Here is a 26,035-nt window from a genome sequence, read left to right as displayed (position 1 = left end):
AAGTCGTCGAGAAGCCTGTCAAAAGAGCACGATCTGATAGCAGCAATAAAATGGAGACCAAACACCAATTTGCCACTTACGGTGATCAGGACGAATTCGAACCGGCCAATTGGTCTATGAATATCGCTGCTCGATTACCTACGCGAGCACCGCAAACGAAGCTCAATATATTAATCGTTGGCGCTGGCTTCAGCGGACTTACATCGGCTTTAGAGTGTTGGCGTAATGGACACAATGTCGTCGGAATTTTGGATCGCAACCAGGGTCCTTTATATACTGGTACGAATGCCACAAAGACGTGACTATAAAATCAGCTAACAGCCCGTTGTAGGAGACCTCATCATTCTTCAGCCATCTTCACTCCGATTTCTGGTCCATTGGCCCGATATGCTGCGGGAGTTGGAGGAAGATAGAGTGGATGCCCCTGTCTATTACCGAAAGCATACAGGTGAAGTGATTCTCGGACCTACAACTCCGACATACAACGACCCAGAGTTCCTAGAGGAACGAGACGGCGTCCCATTTGCGGCCCCCGTACAGATTCGGGTCAGATTCTACCGCATGTTATTGCGACAGCTCGCCAAAATCGGGCTCAAGGTCAATTACAATCAACAGGTTGTGAAGTACTTTGAGAATGAAGATGCTGGAGTGGGTGGTGTTGTAACAAACGACGGTTTGATACACGTGGCAGATCTGGTCATTGCCGCGGATGCCTTTCGGTCGGAATCCGAGCTACTGATCGCCGGAAAGCAAATGCCCACGAGGTCCAGTGGCATGTCTGTATACCGCACCTCTTTCCCCACCGAGCTGGCGCTCAAACACGACGTTTTCAGGAACAAGTGGGGAGAGTTTGTGAAGACCAAAGATAAAGGAGTGAAGGAATACTGGCTTGGCCCCGGCATGCATCTAGGGCTGTTTGTCTCCGCGAAAGTGGTTGCCTGGGGGTTTACGCCGCGCGACCAGTTCCTGCTGCCCAACGGGGCAGAACCAGTCGAGTCTTGGGACGCCGACGTCAACCCAGAAAACGTGATCAAAGTGCTTGAAAGCGTACCGGGATGGGACCCTGCTGCAGCTGCTATCATACGTGCGGCTCCGAAAGGAACGGTGGTTCACTGGCCTCTGTTGTGGCGGAACCTTCGGCCTGAGTGGACATCGAAAGGGGCTCGTGTCGTCCAGGTTGGCGACTGTGCGCACTCAAACGTCCCAACGTCGGTGAGCGGTGGTACTATGGCGATCGAAGACGCCGTGACTTTGGCCGCCTGCCTCCGAATCTCTTGCTCGGCGGGCAAAGGCCGTAATGCACCTCTGGGCGCTCGCATCTACAACCTGCTGCGCTACCAGCGCGTGAGCTGCGCGCAGAAGATGGCTTTCGTCAACTCCCAATTGCTGGCTGCCACGGACTGGGCCTCCATCGAGAAAGATCCGCTACAGGTCCGCCTTCGATTTCCTCGTTGGGTCTTTCACCATGATCCAGAGAGCTATGTATATGAGAAATATGGGCAGGCATTTGCTCATATCCTTCAGGGCACGCCTTTCCATAATACCAACTTCCCTCCAGGCCACAATTTCAAGCCATGGACAATAGAGCAGATGCACGAAGACATCGCCGCTGGAAAGAGTGCAGTTGATTTGCTGGATGGCGATTGGTCTTGAGAGTGTAACTTAGTAACCTGCGCAGCTAGGCCACCAATTTGATGACTGTACGGAGTAGCATGTCCCCTTTGCTGAAATAACTAACAGAAATGACCAAGAGTTATTTAAGAGAACTTCCGGGTGATCTGAATACGACTAGGGTTGTATCAATCTATGCATATCACAGTAAACCAGCTCACATTTGATATAGACATACCAAGCATTCTTCATACAACTACAAGTCCAACCTCAAAAGCCACAGTCGGATGGCTATCGGATATCTCTTTCCTCCGTATGACGAGTCGCCAGCTTAAATCCCGGATGTTGCCCAACAGCTGCTCCATTTGATTCATGGCTATGGCATGTTTGTCGATCGTCATCTGCATTAAGAGCAGGTCGTACATACGCACTGCTGCCTCTGCCTTGCTATTCGCCTTGGTTGATCCGAGCAGCCCACTTGCCACGATGATTAACCTTGAGGATCTGTTTTGACGTAAAACATCAAAATGAGCCCACAGCATCTGAGTGGCTTGCGAGAGCATGTCAACCGGTGCTGGCACGATAGAAGGTGTTGGCAGGTGAATGATGTACAACCATGCGTCCGTTATGCGCTGCGCAGACGTTGGGACGCAATGTTGGATGGTGACGTGACCAAAACCAGCATTGTCATGAATGCCCGCACAAGTCGGCTGAGTCTTCATGCTCAGCTGGATGACAAAGTACAGCTGTGGATGTCGACTGGCTACCGCACGGGCTACCGCATCGGACTCGCAGCATATCTGAACAACAGTGGAGTTGTCCGACGACGCATCGGCCATCCACGATTCCAATAGGTCAGCAGTGGCTCTCTCGCTCGACAAAGCCTGCTGAAGCACCTGGCGCTGAAACGCAGCGGCCTGTCGTTTCAGCCTCGGCTGAGGAGAACCGCCGAGTGGGAACGCCGTGATGGGATACGGAAACGCAGGGTTGCGTCCGTGTGCCGTCCGGGTTTGCAGCTGCGTAGTGAGTGGTGTGTTCAATGCCGTACACAAGACAGCGTCACCGAAGAACAGGACGGCATCAGAGAGGGCCGTCTTAAGCAAGAAGTGGCGAGACAGTTTGGTGTGGGCGACGAAATCAGCTTGCGGCTCGCAGATAAATCCAGACATTGCTGTGAAGCGGACGACGCGTCTGAGCTCAGATACCGATACACAGGCCATGTCCGCAACATCCTGGAAGGGGACTGCTTCGTCAGGGGGGACGCAAGCAAGCACTTGTGATCTGTTGAGCCAGTGTATGCTGGCCAATAGCTGCGACTATGTTCTGCGGGTAAGCCTGTGCTCCTCAAATGGTCTCGCGATCTGCGAGTCTATCTGAGGAAACATACCTGGCTGACAAGTGCGCGCAGAAAATGGTCCGCCTCGTGCGGTTCGGCGGAATTGTCTGACGCTACCTGGTCGGTCAGGTCTGTGGAACAGGGCGGTCGAAGCTCAGCCATGGTAGCAGATAGTTGTCGTGCTAGGTCGATTCATTGGCAATTTGGTGAAAACTTAGAGGCCACTTAAGCAGGTTGGTAGGAAACTACGTTGAATGGGTGCCGTAATCCGCTGAATCACAGAGACCCAATGGCCCATCTAGTCAACAAAGCAGTTGCACTTCTATACCACCTACTCATCTTAAACTTCCCGGCGGAGTACCGGCGGAGTATCGGCGGACGGCTCAACAGACCAGCCACTACTGCAGGTGCAGATGCTGATAAAACCCCCTTCCTACTCCGTCTTGATTACGCGTGTTTGCTTACTTCCAACGCATGCGGGCGACCACCGAACCGTTATTGCGTCAGCAGAGGGGTGAGAAGTGACCCACGCAGTACAGGTACGGAATACCTCTTCATCTTATTCAGTCATACCCACACAGCCGAGTAGTCAAACATCAGATATCGTCAAGGTGCAGTTAGCAACCAGCATATAGTACTCAACGCAGCTGGCCTCGTCCTTACGTGTTCTTCAATTTGGCCCTGAAAAGCAGCCCTTTCATGTATGGATCGATTGAGCTTGTGGTCGACTAAGATTTCCGTTCCATCATGGTTAAGTATACGTATCATTCCGACCAATCCCATTATGTGTTTTCTGTGGGGTTCGTTCGGAAGATTACATTATTCTAGACTTCAGCTAACTTTGCTACTATAGCTCTGGAAACGTCCCGGAGGCAAGTTCGCAGTTCACTCTCAAGGCTAATGGCTAGAGCACTCGGTGGACTCGTACCCAAGTTCACGACGCGTTCCATTTCCGGGTCGTGTAAGAGACCGTAAGCCGCTTCCGTCCTGTCACAAAGAAGGATTTGCGACAGACGTTCCACCAAAGTTCGAACCGAATGCATCTTTGAGAGAATAGTCTGGCATATGACACGTTCCTGGGTACCTTCCTCGACGGAGCCGTATCCTGGCATGGTCGCAGAAATCGGCGGCGGTACTTGAGGCAGCTGGGTCCTCTGTCCCAGCGGCAGCCATGACGCTACACATGGCACCCCGGCAGCAGCAGTGTACCACCACAGAATCTGAAAGATGATATGCGAAAGGATGAGGACAACACTACTGTTCATAGAACATTGACACTTTAGTATCGGTCTGATGGCTTCGATGCTTGCTACGTTGCGCTGCATGATGTCGTCAAAGGTATTAATCGCAGAACCGGACGCCCCGGCGTCCGTTCCGACGCTGTCTTGCCGATGTTTGCCCTCGCTGTTGGGCATTCTGGGACACATTGCCAGAGGAGGCGTTAGGGTACCGAGGATGCCCATAGCCAGAGATAGGCAATTGTCCGACAGCGAGATATCAGAAGAGGCACGAATCGACCCAAGGTCAACGGCAGTGCCGATCGGAACAGAAGAAGAATGGTGTGGTGTATAAGCATCTGGTTCGTCTTGCGTGAAAGTGGGAGACCAAAACATCCAATCAGAGTCATCAAAAGGATCCTGGCCACCTGCCTGAGGCGTGAAGGCTTCGGTATTGGTGCCGGCAGAGCCAGCAGGGAGGTTGATAGTGATGTTGTCATTCTCTGCACCACTCGACGATGCCTCCTCGTTGGACCCAATCTGTAGGTCTAAAGGTTCCGGAAATTCGGTTCTGGTGGTATTGCGCTCTTTTGATGGTAGTGGCAGCGTGAAAGCATAGGCTCCATCGATTGCAGGATAGGTGTTTGTAAGGTCTTTGGGATCAAGCATGAAAAGATCAAGAGGCATTGGTTGGCGGCTTGATATGGTGTTTTCGGGAGTCCCGATAACCGTACCACCGTCAGGTGGGGGAAGGGAAACACTGACGCTGCTCAATGGCCGCCTCGATTCGACCGCGCTCTTCCGTGGTGGTTGTCGCTTAGGCGGCTGCTGTGAAGAATCATGCTGCTGCTGCTGCTTCTTCCGCCCCGCACGCTTCATTGGCCCATAGATGCAGACCTCCCCCCGTCGCTCACAGCGTGCGCAAGTGGGTTTCCCTCTACTGCATGCCATCTTGACTTCTGTGCATGCATCGCAACTGCTCCGCAACACGACTGCTCCGTGATTTCGAACCGTATCTGGACGACTGGGTGCGAACATGGCGATCTGAGCTGTCAAACCTCAGAGGGGTGAACGGGCCAGTACGGCCGACCAGAGTATCAACGCAAGGTAGGGTAAAAGAACGACCTCAGAACGAGAGTTGAAGCTTTGGTGACGCGGCATAGCCACGGCCTCAAAGTTGCAGGATAATCATTGCTATAACTATATGATCATTATGACAGTAATCTACAGCTTTACTGCAGCACGTCTAGCAGCACAATGTAAGCTTGGCCGCGTAATGCATCTTTATCGGTATCAAACAGGGAATGCGGATCAGTCAGGATTGCTGGGAATAATCAAAAGCCGACGCTGTAACTATACCACAACGATACGAGCTGGTCTTTGCTGGGTTGCAGCATTATCGGTGCTAGATTTGTAACTCCGACCAATCAGCAATATATGTCATACTTAAAACAGGAAGCTGCAAGTACAGTGCAACACTACCAGCGGCACGGGCTGGCCATGGCTGCATATCGAGTCATCATCTGTATTTTATACGTGGACCTTCCCATTGCAAACGCACGGCATCAGCAAAAAAGAGAAGATAAAGTGTGGTGGGTCTCAAAGATGAACCAGGGCTTGAGACGATTACAAGCCGGTGGGAAACATGGTATTTACACCTCGGGGATTGCCCATCCACAGTCCGGATCTCACGTCAGCAAGTGTCGCACCTCAACAATATGGACCAACCAACGAGGGTCTTACGGCTGCGTAGCACGATGATCGTTGTGCTCTAACGGCCCGGACGGAACCCTACGCTTAGCTTCGGTGCCTGTGCATTAATCCGGCCTTGGTTCCATGGCTTCGACTGATTGTGTAGCAGTTCTCGCCACGGAAATAGCCAGGTCATCATGCGGATTACATACCTCCGTACCCCCGCTAACACCAGCCCGAAACCCCTCCGATATGCTCTTCCCTGCGTCATCTTATTCTTGCTACTCCACGTGGAGCCGTCGCCCCCCAAGAAAGTGCACCAACGAGAATGCAGCATGAGTCAGGCACACATGGCGTGGAGAACAGAATCTTTGAGGATGGGAGGTGAGCATGTGCTGTAGCCAAAGAAGCGGCTTGATTTTAGCTTCTTGCAGTAAACCGGGCCGTCTCGACAAATTGGCGAAGCGTTGGCCTATTTACCGGCAATCATACGGAATACTTGAGCGGATTCCTTGTCCGGATTCTAGATACTGACCGGTCGTTAGCCAATATCGGGTAATGCAGACAACCTACGATAGTGGTATCGTCGCATTTAAGTGCAGTTTCGTCTTTCGTTCCAAACTCTCATCGATGGTCCCGTTTTCCTAAACGGTAAACCGAACGACCATTGCAATGCCTACAGCTGCGGAAGTCCAAACAGATACGTTGCAGCGCTTTATCGACGCTTGGAAAAGATGGAACGCTAAAGAGACCATCAGCTTCTTCGCTGAAAGTACAGACTTCCGGCAAGTTACTATGCCGTTCCAAATGAATGTGCCAGAGCGAACGAGGGCCGAGGTCGAGCAAACCTTGCCATACGTCGTCCGTGCTGTGAGAAAGTACAATGTAAGATACACTACGAGTAATTGAAGTTGAAAACCGCAGTCTGTAACATATTACCACCAGCTTCGAATACACCGAGTGATTCATGACCGCCAAAAGGGCGAGGCGGCTATCTACGCTGTCTCCAAGGGTGACACGCCATTTGGTCCCTGGAGCATGGAATATGCCACATTCCTGACATTCTCGGAATCGGGCGACAGGATCACAAGGATAGAGGAGATGCTAGACTCCAACCATGCGCAATGGTTTGGTCCGCAACTTCAGGGTTGGATTCGGGGTCAGACCGGAACAGACGTGGATCAATGAGAAAAGTTGGCAAATATACCGACCGGCACCCGGCCAGAGCTACAGAAGGGAACCGGGCACGCTGGGGTATTTCCTGTTACTTTAAGATTTAGAGTCCGGCTCTCAGACAAAAACCACAGCCGTTTTCTGCTTCATGCTCCAATCATACTCTGAATGATATACTAAAGATGCAAGCTTCACATACTGCCGAAGGCGTAGCAATCGCTGCCGGGTCTTTTTTGTCTGGTAAGTTTCAAAGCTCCGAAATTTCGGTGGGGAGTAAGCGAAGCTCAACATTCGACGTCATAGGTGCAATGGTAAGCATCTCGCTGCTTGCTGTCCCGACATGTCTGGACACGGCGGTGTCGGCCACACAACTCTGTCGCATGTGGGAGCGAGTTTTCCACTATGGTCACCGAGCTCTGCCGGCACTTGCATTGGCAACTTGTGGGCTCTACATGTCAATTGGCTTCCGGGAAAGGCCCGTACGACGGCAAATGATAATCGCAGGCTTTGCCACTGTGTCAATCATGCCGTTCACATGGATTTTCATGTTTCCTACGAATGATCGGTTGTTTGCGATGGTGGCTGAAGGAGATATCAACCCTCCGGATTTTGATGAAGCCAGGAATCTTGTCCTTAGGTGGTGGCGACTCCATCTAACAAGATCATTGTTTCCTCTGATCGGTGCGATAGTCGGCCTGACGGCCAGAAGATAAAGAAATTGTGGTGCCTACCAAAATCAGTTCTCTACCAGAACTACAACCAAATGATTTGTCCGAGCTGTCCGGAAATTGGCCCCGATGTTTTTCTGTCGAACGGACATGGCCAATATGGGTGGGGTGTGCACGATTGTGCCGCATGATGGAAGAATACATGTACTGTGTGGCACAGGGGGTTTTAGTAAGGGATTTCATGCACGTCGGCATAGCTCAGAAGTACCTAACCATAACAATACACACATGCTCACTGGGCACCCATAATTTGACCTATTCACACGCCCCAGCTCCGGAAAATGGGTTTTGTCTCCAACGGTGTAAGTCCAGTCACTGCCCAATCCCGTCGGCCCGGGGAATTATGCAAAAACATGAGGTGTGCCAGTACCCCATCATTGCGGTGATATATATCTTACCTGCCAGCATCTGTTCCTTGATAGAGTAAGCCACTTCGGAGACCACCACCGCCATCATGTCTATTCTTGCCGCTTCACAGGTCAAACTGAGACCCAATCATCTGGGTCTGGCACGTATTGACAGAAATGCCTCATCGGACTGCTTTCCCATCATCAATGCCTTGCTGCAGAACAATCATGATAACCTGAATATTTTTTTCCGCCCTGTAGGGGGTCATAATCATACAGCACATGCAATCTTGACAACATATGCCATGGGTGGGAACGCGAAGGACCTTAAAAGGGCATTTGAGGACAACGACCACCAGCAAATACCCATTCCTCCGACCGACCCGGCTATCGTGGCCGAGATGAAGAGATCGGAAGGTTTCGTAAAGTATCTGCGAAGCCAGGAAAACTACAACAACTACCTCAAGTTCTTTGAAACAGAGGTCGAGACACATGGATGCAAAGGCGTCCTCTGCCAGTATTTGTTTGCTAGTACTCCAGTAGCTAAAGCTATGTTTGTGCAGCTATACGAGGGCTTGTATCATCCTTTGATCCACATAGGATTCGGCATTGAGTTCGATCAACCAGCGATTGTTGCCGAGGGGTTAGCTCAAGCAGCCTCGCACACTTCGGGAAATATTAGCAACTACTTCGCCCGATGTGATGAGCTTGCCCAAAGCGAAGGGGTACGATCCACACCACTTCGAGAACTGTATCGTAACGTTCGAGCCAGCGACAAGATTCGTACGGCAGTTCAGTTACAACAAGGGCCTAATCGCATCAGAGATGGTCTTATGCCAAATGCGATGGAGGAACTTGCCGTCATTGCAGCGCAGTTCCGTGTTGGAAGGGATAATCTAGATTGGGAACGCGGTCTCATTGAGTCGACCAGTTGTGCTGCATACAATGCAGCAGCAGCACAGAGGGAAAGCAAAGCAACAAAACTCGACTTCTTTTCCATGCACGCGGTCACCAGCTCCATCTTCCTTAGCCTGCTTGTCCGACAGTCGTGGATCGCCAACGAGAACAAAGCCAAGCTAATCGAATGGAAAGGCAGACTGGATCTGGCTTGGTACGCGTCCAGTAGAGCGCCGCAACTGGACCTCCATTTCATCACTTCCTACCAGCCAACCATTAGCAAAGACATGAATTGGCACACTCTGTACGAAGCGATCGTCAACAGTCACGACGATGGCCATGTGGCCAAGTTCGTGAGAGCTCTGTATAATGCAGAGACAGAAATGCGAGATTTTGTAAGCCGTGTTGGCCGGGAGAGTATTACAAGCTTCCCCATCCAGGGCGATTTGTGGTTTCGTGCTGCCCAGATGTGCTTAGACAGCACAACGGACATGCCACTAGATGAGAAATGGCTTATGGGGTCAGGATTCGACACAGTGTGGGACAGAGTCCCGGAGGCACTATAGAACATTCTGTTAGGATACGGCAGTAGCCATTTCAATAAGAGGATCGAAAAAGCTCCGAAAATGAGATTGTGAAGTATGTTGCATGTGGAAAGATGCACTTCGCATGGAATACAGCGTTGTGCAAGCATACGTACACTGTGTAGCGCATCCACCACCTACTTACCGAGAGATTTAGGCACTCACTTCGAGGTACCCTCCCACAACAACAATGGAACAGCTGCTCGTTATATCTATGGTACGCGAGGCTGGAATTCCACTTCAAACATTGTAACTAATGACAAACCCCGTCCTGAGTTGCTCTACTCCTCAACTTTGTTACAGCATTCACTTTCGCTCATATATCTGATCTCTTGGATTCACTATTTGGTCGTTGTTGCTAAGATCAGCTTTGCTGGCCACCAGCCACGAAATCTCTTTGTTGTATTTTCTTCGGCCAGCATGTCGCCTACTTCCTTCAACAATGCATCGATCAACGACGAGCTAGAATCGACGAATGGGAAAGACAGCATATGCTCTAGCACTTCTGATCTATCCATTTCGAATGACCAGCCATCCTCATCTTCAAAACTTTGAACATCATCGGGTCCTGTGTGATAGGGCTCAATATCCAGATGCGCCATCTCTGGTGGCAAGAGCGGTGTTAGGCCACCTTCTTTCATATTTAAATGTATGCGGAGAGCCCCCGGGGAAAACAAACTTGGATCCAGGGGTGCAACATTGTAGAACCCATCCGTCCTGGCCATGACCAATGCAGTGGCCTGTGGAGATCTGGACTTTTTCAAGAGCTCTCGACCCCCTTGATGGCTAATTTGTTCCCACAGATTCTGAAGATTGCTATCAGAAAATCGTGCCGGACCGAAGACGGCACACGCGAAAGTGCCACCTGGCTTGAGTTGCCTCGATATTGCCGCCATGGTTGCTCTTTGGTCTGCGCCGAAGTGCATCACGTTAGATGCGAAGACCATATCGACAGAATTAGCAGCCAAGTCTTCGATCTGGTCCATTCTCGCCGTACGGTAAGTGAAGGCACCTGCACTCCCTAGACGATTTTCTGCTAGATCCATGTTCGACTTTGCAACGTCCGAAAGAATGACATGGACAAATCTGGAAGCCAGAATTGAGGCAAACGGACCGTTTCCGGCGCCAACATCATGAATAGTATTAAAGGATCCCCCTTTAACTTCATGATAATCGAAGATCCGGTGAAACAAAGAGTTGGGAGGCTTCGGTCTGCCTCTTAGATAATTTTCCCAGAAGAACTTATCTTTTTCGAATAGCTTGTCATCGGTGGAGCCCATTGTGTGATTTTAGCTTCGACGATGGGTTTCTTGCCGATGTTGGTATTACACAAACTATTAGGGGGAGGGAGACAGAGTGCACGTATTATGTACGTCTTTTTCTTTGTATGCATTTTATGTACCGAGAGGGACAAAAGTATTCCCCCTAGCTAAGAATGCATAAGAAGATGCTGATTATCGTCCGCACAATATTCCCTCCAGCTTTAGGACTCTGACGTAGCAAATGATTTTTAATTGAAACTCAGCTACTACGGGCTAATACTACGCATATTGGCATGATTACAAATGTTTTGTCGGTTGCCATCAGTAGTAAACATCTCTTCTGACTCCGCTAGTGCTGGACCGGTGGGCTTGACGATGCGCCTCGCCGTGGTACAGCTCAAAGATGTAATCCCCCGGTGGTTCTAACCTCTTCGCTCGAAACTCCTCCGATTGATGGGCCTAATCATGCCGGCCCGGTAGTCGGTAGATATGGGTGTAGGAAGGGTAAAAAATATCGCACTAAGCCGAAAAATATGCACGCTGGAGTTCCGGGTGGAAATTTGGCAGATCCTACGCCAGCAACGTTGCGCACGCTAACGTTTTTCAAGTCCCAGTGCCCATTTGGGTCGTCGCACGCTTCAATCATCCCCGCCGCCACATCGAGGTAAGAGATAAAAGTCTGGTCTTGATCGAGACTGAGCTCGTGACCCCGCTGCACGTCCACCGATATCCCTCCGGGTTTCATGTATATCGCCGTGATCCAATGTTCTTGTTGGCGCAAAATCATCTCTCCCAGACGTAAATCCTCGTAGACGTGAAATGCCGATCGGGACAGGATGTACCTGAAGAATGTTCCCATGTAACGGCTCAAGTGGTCGTCTAATGTAGACGACGATAGGAGGCATAGCTTTGGAAGTGCAACACTAGACTCATTGTCCAATTGGTCTTGGGCGTTCTTCAGCCTTCTGAAGGCTCCGATGATGCTGAGGATGAGATCTTGGCTAATGTGGCAGCCAGGAACGTTGTCGTTCGTACTGGCAACGAGAAAAGCAGCCTTGCAATTTCGCGTACAAGTAGCCAGCAACTCCTCGTCTTCAATACTGCCTTCGTATATGTCCACTCTTTTGTTGTTTTCGACTTCTGGAAGCAGGCGGTAGAGTTTCGCTTGATTGCGGCAGTATGCATTGATCTTGACGCCTTTCTGAGCCAGCAATAGCTGCATTAGAGCCAATCCGCAGTTGCCAGTAGCCCCTAACACGGCATATAATTGATGAGTGCCTTGCATTGCTGATGATTGTTGCGCTGCGTCAAATGGATAGATCTAAGATATGCGTGTTGTAACTGAACAGGGATTCTGTTGTACAATTTATGGAGAAGGGTTTTCATTTACTCCCTTATTCGCCTCTGGGATAAAGATCCGACCGGGTAATTTACACGAAGGCAATCTTCGCCAAATCGTAAGTAATTAGTTGTAAGAAATACGTATAACTGGTAGAAAACAATTGGATTTTATACGAAGAACCGGGTTGGAGATTTGATAGTGCACAATAAGAGAGAACCCTTTAAAAAGTAGTTAAGTATGTACAACTAGGAAGGATCCTAGCCCTGTTTGGTGTACTGGAAGTGATACCACTTTGTCCTCGTACTTTCTGTTTTTAGCAATTATATACAGCTTGCAGTGGATTGTCCACGATATGTTATCTACACGACTGCTTCCTAAGTGGAAAGAAGATAATCGCATGCCGCTGTATTGTCTTAAAGCTTTGTATAACATTCATACAATTCTATTTGTGATGCTAGCAAGTTCAACTTCGGGACAAGCGAACCTAAGATTCGTCCATACACGCTGGAAAAAAATTTAGTCCAGCTTTTCCGCGAACAATTTCTCATAGTCATATTCGGTCCACCACACTCCTGGTTCTAGACCAGAAAACTTCCATTCTCCCTCTACCAACTGGTAATGACTTTTGGAGTTACCATGAGCGTGTCCTTTGAAAGCAACCTCCTTCAATGTATCGTCAGTATACTTTTGATGTGCTACACGCATCTGCTGGTGGCTGATTAGGTGCTCGTCGTCAACCTGAGTCCATTTTGTTGCACCGATGAAATGCTGCGTTTTCAGAGTTGCGTCGCCAAGAAAATGGGCTCCTGATACCTTGGCAACAAACTTTTCAGCCGGCAACGCCTCCCATACTTGACCCTGAGGCATGATCGCTCGGTAATCAAGCTATAAAGCTATCAGAAATTATAGCCAAAAAGATACTGTCGACATACATAGAGAGTAGGCGCAACACATTTCAAAAGGCGCGGCCAGTCCTTGGTGTCGAAACTTTCGGCCCATTCGTACAGAGAAGTTTGGCATTGAGCCACGACTGGAATTTGGTGCAGTATTAATGTGTGCACGAGTCTTGAAGCATCGCCATTCAAATTTACCTTCCCATGGAGGCGGTGCTTGCTTGGAAGACATTGTAATTTTGGTGATGAGATACAAATCCCTTACAGAAACAATCGCTTCTTCTTCTCATCTATCTATCACTCGTCAGCGGAGTCTCGAGGTTCTTGGGGTGGAAATGTCCCGGCTTTTCAGAACGATCCACCCGACCGGGTTGCTATTCCGGCACGTAGACTACTCTGTCGGCCAATAACGTCGTATACGGGGCTTTTTGAGTGTCTAGCCCGGTCCAGATTCTTCTGCGATAATGGAAAGCGTCTCTGGACCTCAAGAGAAGCAACTCGTCTGTCATAGAACACACCGCCGCACCATCTCTCAGAGCGTCTTTTTCCAAAATCGATACAAGCATCCGAGAGCATTTCAACCACGACTATAGTGAACATGAACGAAATGCAGTATGTTCCAGGTCGTTTGGACGGAAAGGTAGCTTTGGTCACAGGATCTGGACGAGGGATCGGTGCAGCTATTGCTATTTACCTCGGCCGACTTGGCGCAAAGGTTGTTATCAACTACGCAAATGCTGAGGAGCCTGCGACCAAGGTAGTCGAAACTATCAAGAGTCTCGGATCGGACGCCATTGCTATCAAGGCCGACATCCGTCAGGTTCCTCAGATCGCGGGTCTTTTCGACAAAGCGGTAGCGCACTTCGGAAAACTCGACATTGCAGTTAGCAATTCTGGAGTTGTGAGCTTCGGTCACTTGAAGGACGTGACAGAAGAAGAATTTGACCGTGTTTTCAGCCTTAACACTCGCGGTCAATACTTTGTTGCGCGTGAAGCCTACCGCGTTTTGTCAGAAGGAGGCCGGATCATCATGACCTCATCCAACACGGCTTTCGACTTTACTGTTCCTAAACATTCGATCTACTCGGGCTCAAAGGCTGCCATTGACTCCTTTGTCCGAATTTTGGCCCGAGACTGCGGTGATAAGAGAATTACGGTGAATGCTGTTGCTCCAGGCGGCACAGTGACGGACATGTTTCATGCGGTGTCTGTCCACTATATTCCCAATGGTGAGGCCTACACTGGGGAGCAGCGGCAGAAGATGGCTGCTATGGCCTCGCCGTTGGGTCGGAACGGCTTCCCGGAGGATGTTGCTCACGTTGTTGGCTTTTTAGCTAGCAAGGAGGGTGAGTGGATTAATGGGAAGAGCATTACGCTGGATGGTGGTGCCAAGTAGCTGCTGATGGAGGCGCTAAATTGTGTGTCGAGATGTAGTTTAATATACATGAGCTACACAACTTCCTTCTATACTTTGACATTTCTGTTACGTGTCTCTCTTGACCGGTGATACCGCTCGTAATACCACCAAAGACGTCTGATCAATCGGGAGATCGTGAAGTTAATCACCAAAGAGTTCATCGTATTTGAGTGCTCGTTCTGCTCGGTCCATAGTCAAAGGAATTCCCAGAAGTTCGACTCGTTAAAATTGGTTTACTCGTCACTAAGAGGTCAATTTCTTACGCGATCATGACATGTCACATCCTCTGTGCTTCCCTCCATAGATGTTATTCTGTTAGAAACCTGATGTTATTGTCAATGTTATGCCATGGTAGATGCACGGTGTAACCGTGCTAATTAGGCCTCTCTTCACAAGCCGGAAGCCTCTTGAGTAAGTTTGAATGTGCCGGTCGGGGGTGATATTGGCACACGCTGCTCGTGTTTTTTTCAGAAAAGGCATAAGCGATTTCCTTGAGCGATAACAGAGGCCCGGAGGTAATCTTTTGGTCGGGTTGTTTACATAAGTTTTATAAGTTTTTTCCGAAACACAGATATATCAGGGGATATAAGTTTGAAACATATGCCATTCCGTGGGTAGGGATTTTCTGAACAGACCATAGTCTTCCTTCGCTTGTCTGAAAAGTTCAACTGTCCGTATCCACTCAAAAGATCCACTCAGCAAGGCTGCCAATATGTCTTGCAGCAAAGTCTACATTCTCGGAGACGACACGTTCAACTATGAAGTTTCGTTGGCACGCATACTCCGTTCGGACGACCAGAATTTGAACAGGTTCTTCCGTGATGCATATACCGCAATTCGAAAAGAGCTTGCCAATTTACCTTTGCATGCACGCGATGCTACACCCAAAATCTCCAGCCTGAGCGATCTGCTCAGTCGAAAACGAGACGGCTCCATTAGTCCTGCTATGGAGCAGGTGACGTGCTTGGTCCATTTGTTTGCATCTTTCATTGTGTGGGTCATAACACATCATCTATTGACGGGAAGGCAAATTGCTGACTATAGTGGTAAGGCAACACTTACCGGGCATGTTGCCATACCCTACAGCGGAAGATAGCAATCTACTGGGCATTGGAATCGGCGCCCTTGCTGCTGCAGCCATCAGCTCGTCCGAAGATGTGACCGGTCTCATTCCGGCAGCAGTCCACGCCGTCGTTGTCGCTCTGCACATGGGGCTGAGAGCTGATCAAGAGGCTAAATCGATACAAGGACGGATAACTTCTCAATCATGGGCCATGACTGTCGTGGGCGTTTCCATGGAGAAAGCCACACAAATTCTCGAACGGTTCAACTTCGAAAATGTAAGAGAACTTCAAATACGACTCTTAAGAAGCTCATTGACAATGATATCTAGAACCTCCCTCTTTCATACCATGCATACGTCAGCAGTATTTCGGAAACTGCTCTTACAATCAGCGGCCCGCCTGAAGTGTTGATAAGGGTGCGCGCGCATGATGACTTTGCGGGTCTCGAGAAGGCTGTGGTTCCAATTTGCAGCCCACGGAATGCCAGCCATCTTTTCGACGGGGAGGACGTAAGCATCATTCTGGAGAAGGCTGCAACGATGACCCCTACCAGGTCGACCGCTTCCATCCCCGTCTTGTCCTGTGGCACGGGTAAATTTCTATGGGCCAATGGCTATCGGAGTGTGATACACAACGCCGTCTATGACGTCTTGTGCCGGCCTATGCTGGTAGACAAATGCACAGAACATCTTGAGTCAACTTTCCAAGCCAACCTTCCTGTCGAGGTTTTGGTAGTCCCTGTGGGTACTGAAGCATCTAGGGCTCTGCAGAGTAGGCTCAGCACTGCCCTTCAAGGTTCTGTTCAGATAAGTGTTCAGCCGCAGTCACCTTCCAACCCCAGCAGTACCTCGTTTAGTCCGAAGGGAAAGTGTAAGATTGCCGTCGTCGGAATGGCAGGCCGCTTCCCAGGAGCCTCGAGTGCCAATGAACTCTGGTCCTTGCTCCAACGAAAAGTGGACATGTGCAGGGAAGTGCCTGCTCTCCGTTGGGATGTCAACACTCACGTTGATGCAGAAGGAAAAAAGAAGAACACAAGCAAAGTTCGATGGGGCTGCTGGCTGGACGAGCCAGACAAATTCGATGCCACGTTTTTTGGAATCTCCCCTCGTGAAGCTCCACAAGTCGATCCAGCGCAACGCCTTGCTCTTCTCACAGCGTACGAAGCCATGGAGCATGCCGGCATCGTTCCTGGCCGTACTCCTTCGACCAGAGAAGATCGAGTGGGCGTCTTCTATGGCGTGACAAGCAACGATTGGTGCGAGTCGAATAGCGGACAAGACATCGACCTCTACTACATCCCAGGAGCTAATAGGGCATTCATCCCCGGTCGAATCAACTACTTTTTCAAGTTTTCAGGACCCAGCTACGCCGTTGATACGGCGTGTTCCTCTAGCCTATCAGCAATTCATATTGCGTGCAACTCGCTTTGGCAAGGCGATATTGACATGGCTGTTGCCGGTGGAACTAATGTAAGGCTTTGATCATCTACACACTATAGCGAGTCTAACGAGAAACTACAAAGGTTTTGACGAACCCTGATATGACGACTGGTCTTGACAAAGGCCACTTCCTCTCTGAAACGGGCAACTGCAAGACATTCGACGCATCTGCCGACGGCTACTGTCGAGGAGAAGGCGTAGCCACTGTCCTGCTCAAGCGGCTAGATGATGCGATTGAAGACGGGGATACGATCCACGGTGTACTGGACAGCGCCTACACAAACCATTCAGCAGAGGCGGAATCCATCACACGTCCTCATGTTGGGGCGCAGAAGGATGTGCTCGAGCGGGTTCTCAACAACTCAGGCACGCATCCAAATGAAGTGTACGTGTGCTCGTACGTACCCATCTGCTGCCGAGAGCTGTACTGAACATTCACAGGTCATATATAGAGATGCATGGGACAGGAACCCAGGCAGGTGACACGCGGGAAATCACATCAGTATGTGAGGTGTTTGCACCCATAAATGAGACTCGCCGTCGACCTAGATCAAAGCCTCTCCATATCGGAGGCTTGAAGGCCAACATTGGACACGGGGAATCGGCTTCGGGAGTCAGCGCTTTAATCAAAGTTTTGCAGATGATGAAGCACAACCAGATTCCACCCCACTGTGGCATCAAGACGAGATTAAACCCTGCATTTCCCAGGGATCTTGCTGAGAGGAATGTTCACATTGATCTCGAGACAGCTGCTTGGCCGAGAGAAGATGGTGTTCCTAGGAAGGTCATCATCAACAACTTCAGCGCAGCAGGGGGGAACAGTTCTATCCTGGTGGAAGACGCACCCCTGCAGCCTCAGGCACTAGACAAAGGGGCGGACAGTCTCAGACCTATTTATCCAGTCGCCATCTCTGCCAGGACTAGCTCGTCGCTAAAAGGCAACGTCAAAGCAATGTTGGACCATCTCGCCAACCACACGGGCACTGTTTCGCTACCTGAGATATCGTATACGACGACCGCTCGCCGCATGCATCACCACTTTCGCTTCATTACTTCTGTTTCCGATCTGCAAGCTCTCAGAGAGAAATTGGAAGCGGTTTTAGAAGCCGGAGATCAGGACAATAGTACAAACAAGCGCGTCGTGCCTCCTAAGGCAGTTCTATTCTCCTTCACAGGGCAGGGAAGTCAATATCCAGGCATGGGAAAGCAGCTCATGGAAAGATTAGGCGTTTTTCGTGACGATATCACAAAGTTCGATCATCTTGCCCGCAAACTTGGGTTCCCGTCCATACTTCCCCTGTTTCAGGCCAGCAATGGTGATGCCATCGCCGACTACGACCCGGTCGTTGTACAGCTTGCGAATACGTGCATGCAGATCGCGCTAGCAAGGATCTGGATCTCATGGGGCGTCAAGCCAAGCGCTGTTGTTGGTCATAGCCTGGGCGAGTATGCAGCATTGAATGTCGCTGGAGTGCTTTCTGACTCGGATACGGTCTATCTGGTTGGTCGCCGGGCACAGCACCTCCAGAACTTTTGCGAGCCATATTCCCACGCGATGCTTGCGGTGGTTGCATCGGTCTCCGAGTTGGAGAACGTCAGCGGCACCATCAGTCGCTTCGAGATTGCTTGCGTCAATGGGCCCAAGGAGACCGTTCTCGCCGGCACTGCGGCTCAAGTGTCAGATTGGAAGAAGACACTGACAGCGGCCGGCATTCACAGCACACATCTACGCGTGCCGTACGCATTTCATTCGTCACAAATTCAGCCGATCTTGTCGGCATACGTCAATAATGCCAAAGGTGTTGCCTTTCACGAGCCTCAAGTTCCTGTTCTCTCACCACTGGAAGGAAGGGTGGTTACAGAAAGCCATGTCTTTGGGCCCGCTTACGTTAGACGACATGCTCGAGAGCCCGTTCAGATGATGAAGTGTTTGGAAGCTGCTTTCTCCGATGGAACCCTTCCAGCCAAAGGAGCATTCGCCATCGAATTTGGACCCCATCCCGTTGTGTCAGGAATGATCAAAGCAACGCTTGGGTCGGCGGTGACTGTTCTTCCAACATTGCGCCGGAAGGCAAACCCATGGGAGGTTCTGACCACCTCGTTGTGCTCATTGTACGCCGCCGGGTCACCTGTTGTGTGGGATGGCTACTTCGCCGATCTGCCATCTGCACGGAGGGTTGTTGAACTGCCAGCTTATACCTGGGACATGAAACCGTATTGGATACCATACAGAAACAACTGGACCCTGACAAAAGGCGACATCCCCTTCGAGGGCTCTAGCCTCGCCCCTCCAAGCGCAAAGCCATCTATTGTGGCAGCTCCCTCGGGATGGGAGCCGCTCCCCATGATCGAGAGCACCAGTATTCACAGCGTCTTGGAAGAGACTGTGATGAGCGACGGACTAAAGATTTCAGTCGACTGTGACGTCAGCCGCGAAGACATCAATCCGTTCATACGAAGCCATATTGTCGAGGGTTACAGCCTTTGCACCCCGGCTGTTTATGCCGACATCGGCTTCTCCCTTGGGACGTATGCCCTCGATCGCTACCAGCCGAACCATGCTGAAAGAGTTGTGTCCATTCGGAACATCGAGATCACGCGGGCCCTGATCGGCTCGGCCGAATGGAAGCAGACACTGCAATGCACAGCCCAGTTCGATTGGGCATCCAAGGGAGGCAAGCTTCGATTCACTGTGCACGACGAGGCGGGCACTGAAGTTGGCCAGGTCTCCACATGTGAAGTCAAGTTTGTTGATGGCTCCACGCGCAAACAGCTGCAAGCAGAATTGGCCACCTTTAAGGGAAATTTCGAACGAATGAGGCAGTCAGAGACGAGTAGTCGATTCAATGGCCCAATGTCGTACCGGTTGGTTTCTGCGCTGGCCGAGTTCAATCCTGACTACCACTGCATCGACGACGTGCTTTACGACAGCGATGCATATGAGGCTGCGTGCCGCGTCAGTTTCGGGCAAATGAAGAAAGGGGGCAGATTCCATGTAAATCCTGCCGCAGTGGATGGCTTGACGCAGTCGGCAGGATTTGTCATGAATGCCAACAACAACACCAACCTGCAGGCAGACGTCTTCGTCAATCACGGCTGGGCCGACTTTCAGCTATTCGAACGGATCCGCGACGATTGCCAATATTCCACGCACGTCAAAATGAGGCAGAGCGATGAGCAGTTGTGGACCGGAGACATTGCAATTTTCGAGGGCGAAAGAGCTGTGGGTTTCGTTCAAGGAGTCAAGGTTAGTCTCTGGCAGGTGCTTCGTGATCTGATTGATATTAGTCGTTGAAACTAATGCTTTTGTGCACAGATCCAAGGTCTTCCTCGAAAATTTCTCAAATTTTTGCTCTCACAAGCAGTCAAGCCACCCAGGGTTAAAGGCAGGACCGTCGGAGCTCCTGCTGGAGGTAAGCCGGTTGTGCAATCTGTTACCGCGGTAAAATCGACTCCGGTCGCGCCGACCAAGGCCTCAGCTGCATCTCCAGTAGCTTTGCCGAGACCCATCCCAGATTCTTATGGGCCTCCGGCCACAACGTTTCCGCCTTCTGGCGACATTTTGGCCGTGAAGAGGGCCCTAGAAATCATCGCCGAGGAGAGCGAAATCCCACTTACCGACTTAAAGGATGATACACATCTCAGCGACGTCGGCATCGACTCACTCATATCCCTCATGGTGGCCAGCAGGTTTGCAGAGGAGCTTGGAATCACCATCGACGCTAGCACGTTCATGGAAAAGCCCACAGTCGCTGACATCAAGCAATTCGTTATTGAAACTGCGACCGGTTGCGCTCCTGGGAGGTTTGCGGAAGTAACACCTGATATAGAAGAGACGCCTACTGTGGATCTGCCTACTCCAGAGGTCCTTACGGAAGTAGCAAGATTCATGGCTTCGGTACCGTCCATGGACTCACTTCAATCTTGGGCACCCATAGGCCAGTCAACAACAGACACGCCTGGCGTCATCAACTTTGATGATGTCTTGAAGATCATGGCTGAGGAAATTGAAGTCTCCTTGGACACAATTACTGACCAGACGTCGCTGCACGACCTAGGGGTAGACTCGCTGCTATCTCTGCTAATTGGCAGTCGTCTACGCGATGAGCTAGACATCGAGATCGACCCGTCTTCTCTACTGGACAGCCTCAGTAGTGTCGGGGAATTGCGGCAGGCTTTGACATCCAGCAGTGGTGAAGGCTGCACACCGTCTTCGACTTCTACAGATACTGGAAATCCTTCCTCATCGAACACGGCCAAGCTGGACAGTGTTGTATCGACTCCGACATCTGGGAGTGATTTCGAAAGTGTGCCGGCTCCAATTCCACGTACCGCCTCAGTTATTCTTCAAGGGACCCCTCGATCAGCCACCAGCAGCTTGTGGTTCTTCCCCGACGGCAGTGGACTTGCTTCTTCGTATATTCCACTTCCCCGAATCAGGAGTGACCTCGTCGTGTACGGAATCAACTCTCCGTACCTCAAAAAGGGCGTGGAAATGACATGCACTTGGGACGAGTTGATTGGAAGTTATATCCAGGAGATCCAACGTCGCCAGCCGCAGGGCCCTTACAGCTTTGCCGGATGGTCTGCAGGCGGAATTGGTGCTTACCATGCAGCTCAGGTACTCATGAACGCAGGTCATAGCGTTCGAGATCTCATTATCATCGATTCACCTCCGCCCTTTCACCTAGCGCCTCTACCAGAACGCTTCTTCCGCTACTGCTCTACGGCCGGACTGTTTGGAGGTCGTGATGGACAGGCTCCTGAGTGGGTCATTAATCATTTCCGCAACATCAACAAAGTGTTGAGCCACTACATCCCGACGCCATTGAAGCGTAGCACGCTGCGAAAGATCAATATTTTATGGGCGTGTGAGAGTTCCGTCGACGATCGATTCGAAAGGCAGCCAGACGATCCAGAAGACATGAAATTCTTGACTACGAAGCGTACGGATTTCACTCCTGGTCGTTGGGGCCCGCTGTTCGGAGACGTGCCAGTACAGGTGGATCGAGTGGAGAATGAGCATCATTGGAGTATCTTGGTAAGCTTGCCTGAAACTCTGTGGCTCTAAGTCAAAACGTGTCCTCAGCATTTTAATTGACACACCGTGCTTCTACAGAAGGGAGATTCGGCTGTCAAAGTTTCACAGTACATTGCTCGAGCGCTAGCCTGAGATGGAACCTAATGGAAGTGAATTGAGAGGGTTGATGTTTGGCATCTCAGAGATCATTCAAATAGCCAATGACTCCAGTATGTACCTTGTGTTGTTATAGGTGGTATTTTTAGTAATTAAAGACTACCCGATGATCAATCAGTCACGGCTCATTCCGATCACGGATGACGTTCTGCATTACGTATGAAATAGCAAAGCCGTCGCGCCCTTTTTCACAAAAAGGATATTAGAATTCTGCTTAGTGAAACTCTGCCCTGTACGTAAGCAATACATATTTCTTGTATTGTTGATGCGCTACTCGTAGGTAGACGGGAAGAAGTACCTTGCAGCAAGGGCATGCTGCTAATTCTAGCTTTCACAACATAAGAAGGCTTGATTCCAACTTAAAGCAGGAAGTCAACACAGGGACAGAGGAGACTGTGTTCTGAGACAAGATGATCGTGCAGCAGCCGCACCGTTGCATGCTTCTGCACAGTGTGGACGACGCGCTTCTGGTTGACGCTTGCTGTGGCGACCTCATCTCGCAAAACAACTCGCTTGCCACAGACATGGAGCGGACCACTGCACCCGAAGCTGCTCTTGCTATGCTGATTCAGGAACCGTCCCCGTCTGTCATTGTGGATACCGACGGTGATCCCACGCGCCTGCGGCGGGTCTGGGAGCGTGTCATTGATGACCTCCGTGCTGGAGCCACAGTTGTACTTAAAGGCTGTTTCTTTTCAATAGCATGGTTAGCCAGGTTGAAAACGATCGCGTTTTCGCCAAGCTCGGCCTTCCCTGGCGTCGAGAATCGTATTTCCGAAGTACGGACAATGTCCGTCGCGGGGTAGTGGGCCACGGCTTAAAAGGCCAATTCTCGCCAGCGTACAGCCAGAAGGCGTTGTTCGTGACGGGCGTGGAGCAGTTGACTGTTTGGTATGCTGAGAGCACAACTCCGCAAAAGACTGCCGTGGTGTGCGGGCTTCTCGACGCTTGATTTCGGCATCGTAGGCAACTAAGGTCGAAGATGCATGTCTAAATTTGAGGGACAAAACACTATTTGGCGAGACGAGACACATTAGTCAAGGTTGTCATCCAATATGCACATAGACATCCGCAATTTGAAAGTTTCAAGCTTCCGGAAGCCGATCGGGTGTCGTTGATAAATCCCACGAGAGATTAGACAAGCAAATCGCCACCATCAGTAAAGGAACGAACGACGTACGGAGTACATGAAGATCGACAGCGTCACACTAGTGTAAGGCTAGCAAAGCGGATAGTTCGGTACTTAACACATCAGTGGAGAAGGGGAATAACGGCGCGTTGATCTATTATCTCGCCTTCCTTTGAACTCCGTGTCAGCCCGCATGTAATATTAGGCATTAGTTTCATGATGTTCTACTCGTGCCCCGCCCCACCCAGGGCGCGCGTTGAAAAACGCGCACCACCATAGGTGGTGCTAGCCAGCCAAATAGTCACACCAGCCAAATGAGCACTATTTCCGTATTATCACCACCTCCTATTTTAACCTCGCTTTAAGCGGCGCATGCGCCTCCCAGCCTCCCGAATTTCATATACGCCTAATCTCCCTTCGATTCTTATCTCCCTAGCCCTTTTCGCGGCAGCCATAGACCACTTCTTTATTGCGCTGTAGTACCTTTTCTCTGCAGCCTTGATTGCCCGCTGCTCTTTAGCCTTCCTCTCTTTATCCTTTTGAACAACTATCTCTTAGGCTGTATTTACGTTAAGGGTTTCTTTTGACTGTAGGCTTGTATTTGCTCTTAATTGTGCTTTTCTTCTTGCTAATTTAGTAAGCTTAGTGCAGCCTAGGTTCTTCTTTATTTAAATTAATTTAGTAGCAATGGTAATTGTCAAGCATTGGAATCCGCCACACTGTGGCCCTTCCGCCCCACTTGGCCGTACGGGCCTGTAATTGGTTAGAAGGCACAAAAGCGGGTCCTGACACTAGTATTAATACGGATCCCTAGAAGGGTCGCGATGTATCTATTTCTTCCTTAGTACACAACACTCTTTCGCCCACACTAGACCCTATTCAGCCTCCTGCTCCTCACAGTGCATCACGTTATATGACCGCTACGTATAGCCTCCTTTAACCTTCACAGGTTATGAGCCCGGCCCAAGAGGACCGGGAGAAGCTGAACAAATAAACCGAAAAGCCTTCACGATACGCTTCGTGAAGCACCTAGTGCTTTGGGCACTGATCTGACGGACGAAAAGAACCTTGTCAAGATCACTAAGGTTATATTTATGACCTCGCCTGGCTGGAACAGAACTCCCAGTGGCAGACTAAGCAGCAGACCTCTGATCGTTGAATTAGAATCAGACGCTAAGTCCGAATCAAGCATCGGAAGCAGCATTTACGTAGCTAACGAAAATAGCATTCACAGGGCTGAGCTTGACGAAGACACTCTAAACAACGAAAACGACGCTGGTGGTGAAGAACCTGATCAGCAGTCACGAACCTCTAAATCCTTTTACAATCTAGAACCAAAACCTAAATCTCCTACCATGTTACAAGATAGTGCAGCGGCGCCTAATCCGATTTAGGTCGACCTAACATGCATTAAGCTGTTTATAAGCTGCTGCTTAAAGCAAGTGCTAACGCTTACTAGCGGCGCAGACTAGAATGAATAGGAGAAGAACGTATTTAAAGGCCTTAGCCTGCTAGGCATTAACGATTTTACTACTATTAGGCAGATGGCTACTAACAACCGTTAATCGATTAAATACGCTATAACCCTACGGGTTAACAACGGCTTGCTTAAGCAGACTAAAGGAAATAACATTAAGATTATATACAAAACGCTTAAACAGCTCTTAAAACTATAGGAAGCTAATCTAGCTATTAATTATAGCACTAAATTTTAAATAACAATGCGCTAGTACAATAGCGAAAAGATAAAAGACTTCTTTTGTAAGGGGCTGGTGTACAATGCGTGGTTACGAAGGCTTAACTGGTTTGTACTGTTGTATTAAGACTTCAACTTAACGAACTATAGGAGATTGGTAGGCGAAGGCCTGCCAGCCAATATATACGTGGCTGGAAGATGCGGTGCAGCGCAAACCCAGTGGGGCGTGGCGCAGCTAAGTGGCTGTGCTAGTCCCGTGCAACGTGTCAAGATAGTTCGTTAAGTCCGCCGCTTGGTAAGCGACTGGTTGCCGAACCGGTGCGTAGGGACGCGTGTGTGGAATACCCTTACACAGGCCGTCGCCTACTAGTCTTTTATAGTTTGTTAAGTTAAAGTCTTAATATAATAGTACAAAACTAGTTAAGCCTTTATAACTACGCATTGTACACTAACCCTTATATTCTTTAACTTCTATTCTATAAGGAGCAATGTTCGATTATAGGGCGGCTACTTTGCGATTAGCACGCGAACTGTTAGAAGCTAAGGACGTGCCGATGCTACCCCCTACGCTAATGCATAGCAGCCACACTTTGCGCGTAGCATTTGCAGGCACCCTAACCTTGTTTGTCGAGTTAGAAACAAGATTAGTATACGTGCCGCTTAATAACACCTTGCCGGCTAAAAAGCAGCTGTAAAGCGATAAATATACTTGTATTATGCAAACGCTAAAGGCATTAACTAACATTATAGCTATAAAGGTTATAGGGCTACTGCCTAGCAGTTAATACTATAATAATAAGCTACTATAATATAGCATTAGAAGGCTAGAAATTAGTGCCTTTGCTATAAAGATAAAAGAGTAGTTAGCGATAATAAAAGACGCCTATAATACTAATGTACGTAGCGACGTATTTAAAATATATAAAGATTATTTAATTAAGTAGGTAGTTAGCTAACTACTATACTAGCAGCTAATTAGTAAAAGTACTATAACTAACTTTACGTTAATAA

At 49.7% G+C, this 26,035-nt stretch overlaps 8 protein-coding genes across 8 annotated transcripts; 6 read left to right on the top strand and 2 right to left on the bottom strand.

Moving 5' to 3' along the window:
* Positions 1-387: 387 nt before the first annotated feature.
* Positions 388-1,653, top strand: CMQ_1986 (FAD-binding domain containing protein; the record flags this gene model as incomplete). The annotated part of the gene is made up of 1 exon (XM_014314912.1): positions 388-1,653. One exon carries the CDS (start codon positions 388-390, stop codon positions 1,651-1,653), a length of 1,266 nt encoding a protein of 421 aa, XP_014170387.1.
* Positions 1,654-1,859: 206 nt separating this feature from the next.
* On the bottom strand, positions 1,860-5,043 carry CMQ_1861 (afls pathway regulator; the record flags this gene model as incomplete). The annotated part of the gene is made up of 3 exons (XM_014314787.1): positions 1,860-2,927; positions 2,999-3,078; positions 4,020-5,043. 3 exons carry the CDS (start codon positions 5,041-5,043, stop codon positions 1,860-1,862), a joined length of 2,172 nt encoding a protein of 723 aa, XP_014170262.1.
* Positions 5,044-6,528: 1,485 nt separating this feature from the next.
* CMQ_1953 (uncharacterized protein) lies at positions 6,529-7,044 on the top strand (the record flags this gene model as incomplete). Its single annotated transcript, XM_014314879.1, has 2 exons — positions 6,529-6,741; positions 6,802-7,044. 2 exons carry the CDS (start codon positions 6,529-6,531, stop codon positions 7,042-7,044), a joined length of 456 nt encoding a protein of 151 aa, XP_014170354.1.
* Positions 7,045-8,409: 1,365 nt separating this feature from the next.
* On the top strand, positions 8,410-9,567 carry CMQ_1944 (uncharacterized protein; the record flags this gene model as incomplete). Its single annotated transcript, XM_014314870.1, has 1 exon — positions 8,410-9,567. One exon carries the CDS (start codon positions 8,410-8,412, stop codon positions 9,565-9,567), a length of 1,158 nt encoding a protein of 385 aa, XP_014170345.1.
* Positions 9,568-11,168: 1,601 nt separating this feature from the next.
* On the bottom strand, positions 11,169-12,132 carry CMQ_2016 (NAD-dependent epimerase; the record flags this gene model as incomplete). The annotated part of the gene is made up of 2 exons (XM_014314942.1): positions 11,169-11,306; positions 11,422-12,132. The coding sequence occupies 2 exons, from the start codon at positions 12,130-12,132 to the stop codon at positions 11,169-11,171; spliced, it is 849 nt and encodes a 282-aa protein (XP_014170417.1).
* Positions 12,133-13,680: 1,548 nt separating this feature from the next.
* CMQ_2027 (beta-hydroxysteroid dehydrogenase) lies at positions 13,681-14,478 on the top strand (the record flags this gene model as incomplete). Its single annotated transcript, XM_014314953.1, has 1 exon — positions 13,681-14,478. One exon carries the CDS (start codon positions 13,681-13,683, stop codon positions 14,476-14,478), a length of 798 nt encoding a protein of 265 aa, XP_014170428.1.
* A 1,088-nt stretch (positions 14,479-15,566) lies between these two features.
* Positions 15,567-22,175, top strand: CMQ_1908 (polyketide synthetase; the record flags this gene model as incomplete). Its single annotated transcript, XM_014314834.1, has 6 exons — positions 15,567-15,839; positions 15,893-17,032; positions 17,086-17,387; positions 17,444-20,249; positions 20,319-22,043; positions 22,122-22,175. The coding sequence occupies 6 exons, from the start codon at positions 15,567-15,569 to the stop codon at positions 22,173-22,175; spliced, it is 6,300 nt and encodes a 2,099-aa protein (XP_014170309.1).
* Positions 22,176-22,609: 434 nt separating this feature from the next.
* CMQ_1998 (uncharacterized protein) lies at positions 22,610-23,151 on the top strand (the record flags this gene model as incomplete). The annotated part of the gene is made up of 2 exons (XM_014314924.1): positions 22,610-22,856; positions 23,039-23,151. The coding sequence occupies 2 exons, from the start codon at positions 22,610-22,612 to the stop codon at positions 23,149-23,151; spliced, it is 360 nt and encodes a 119-aa protein (XP_014170399.1).
* Between the last annotated feature and the right edge of the window lie 2,884 nt (positions 23,152-26,035).

This window comes from Grosmannia clavigera (assembly GCF_000143105.1).
Source record: "Grosmannia clavigera kw1407 unplaced genomic scaffold GCSC_168, whole genome shotgun sequence".
In the NCBI taxonomy this organism is placed as follows: Eukaryota; Fungi; Ascomycota; class Sordariomycetes; order Ophiostomatales; family Ophiostomataceae; genus Leptographium; species Leptographium clavigerum.
Note: the sequence above shows the minus strand (reverse complement) of the source record. Positions and strands in the feature narration are given on the sequence as shown.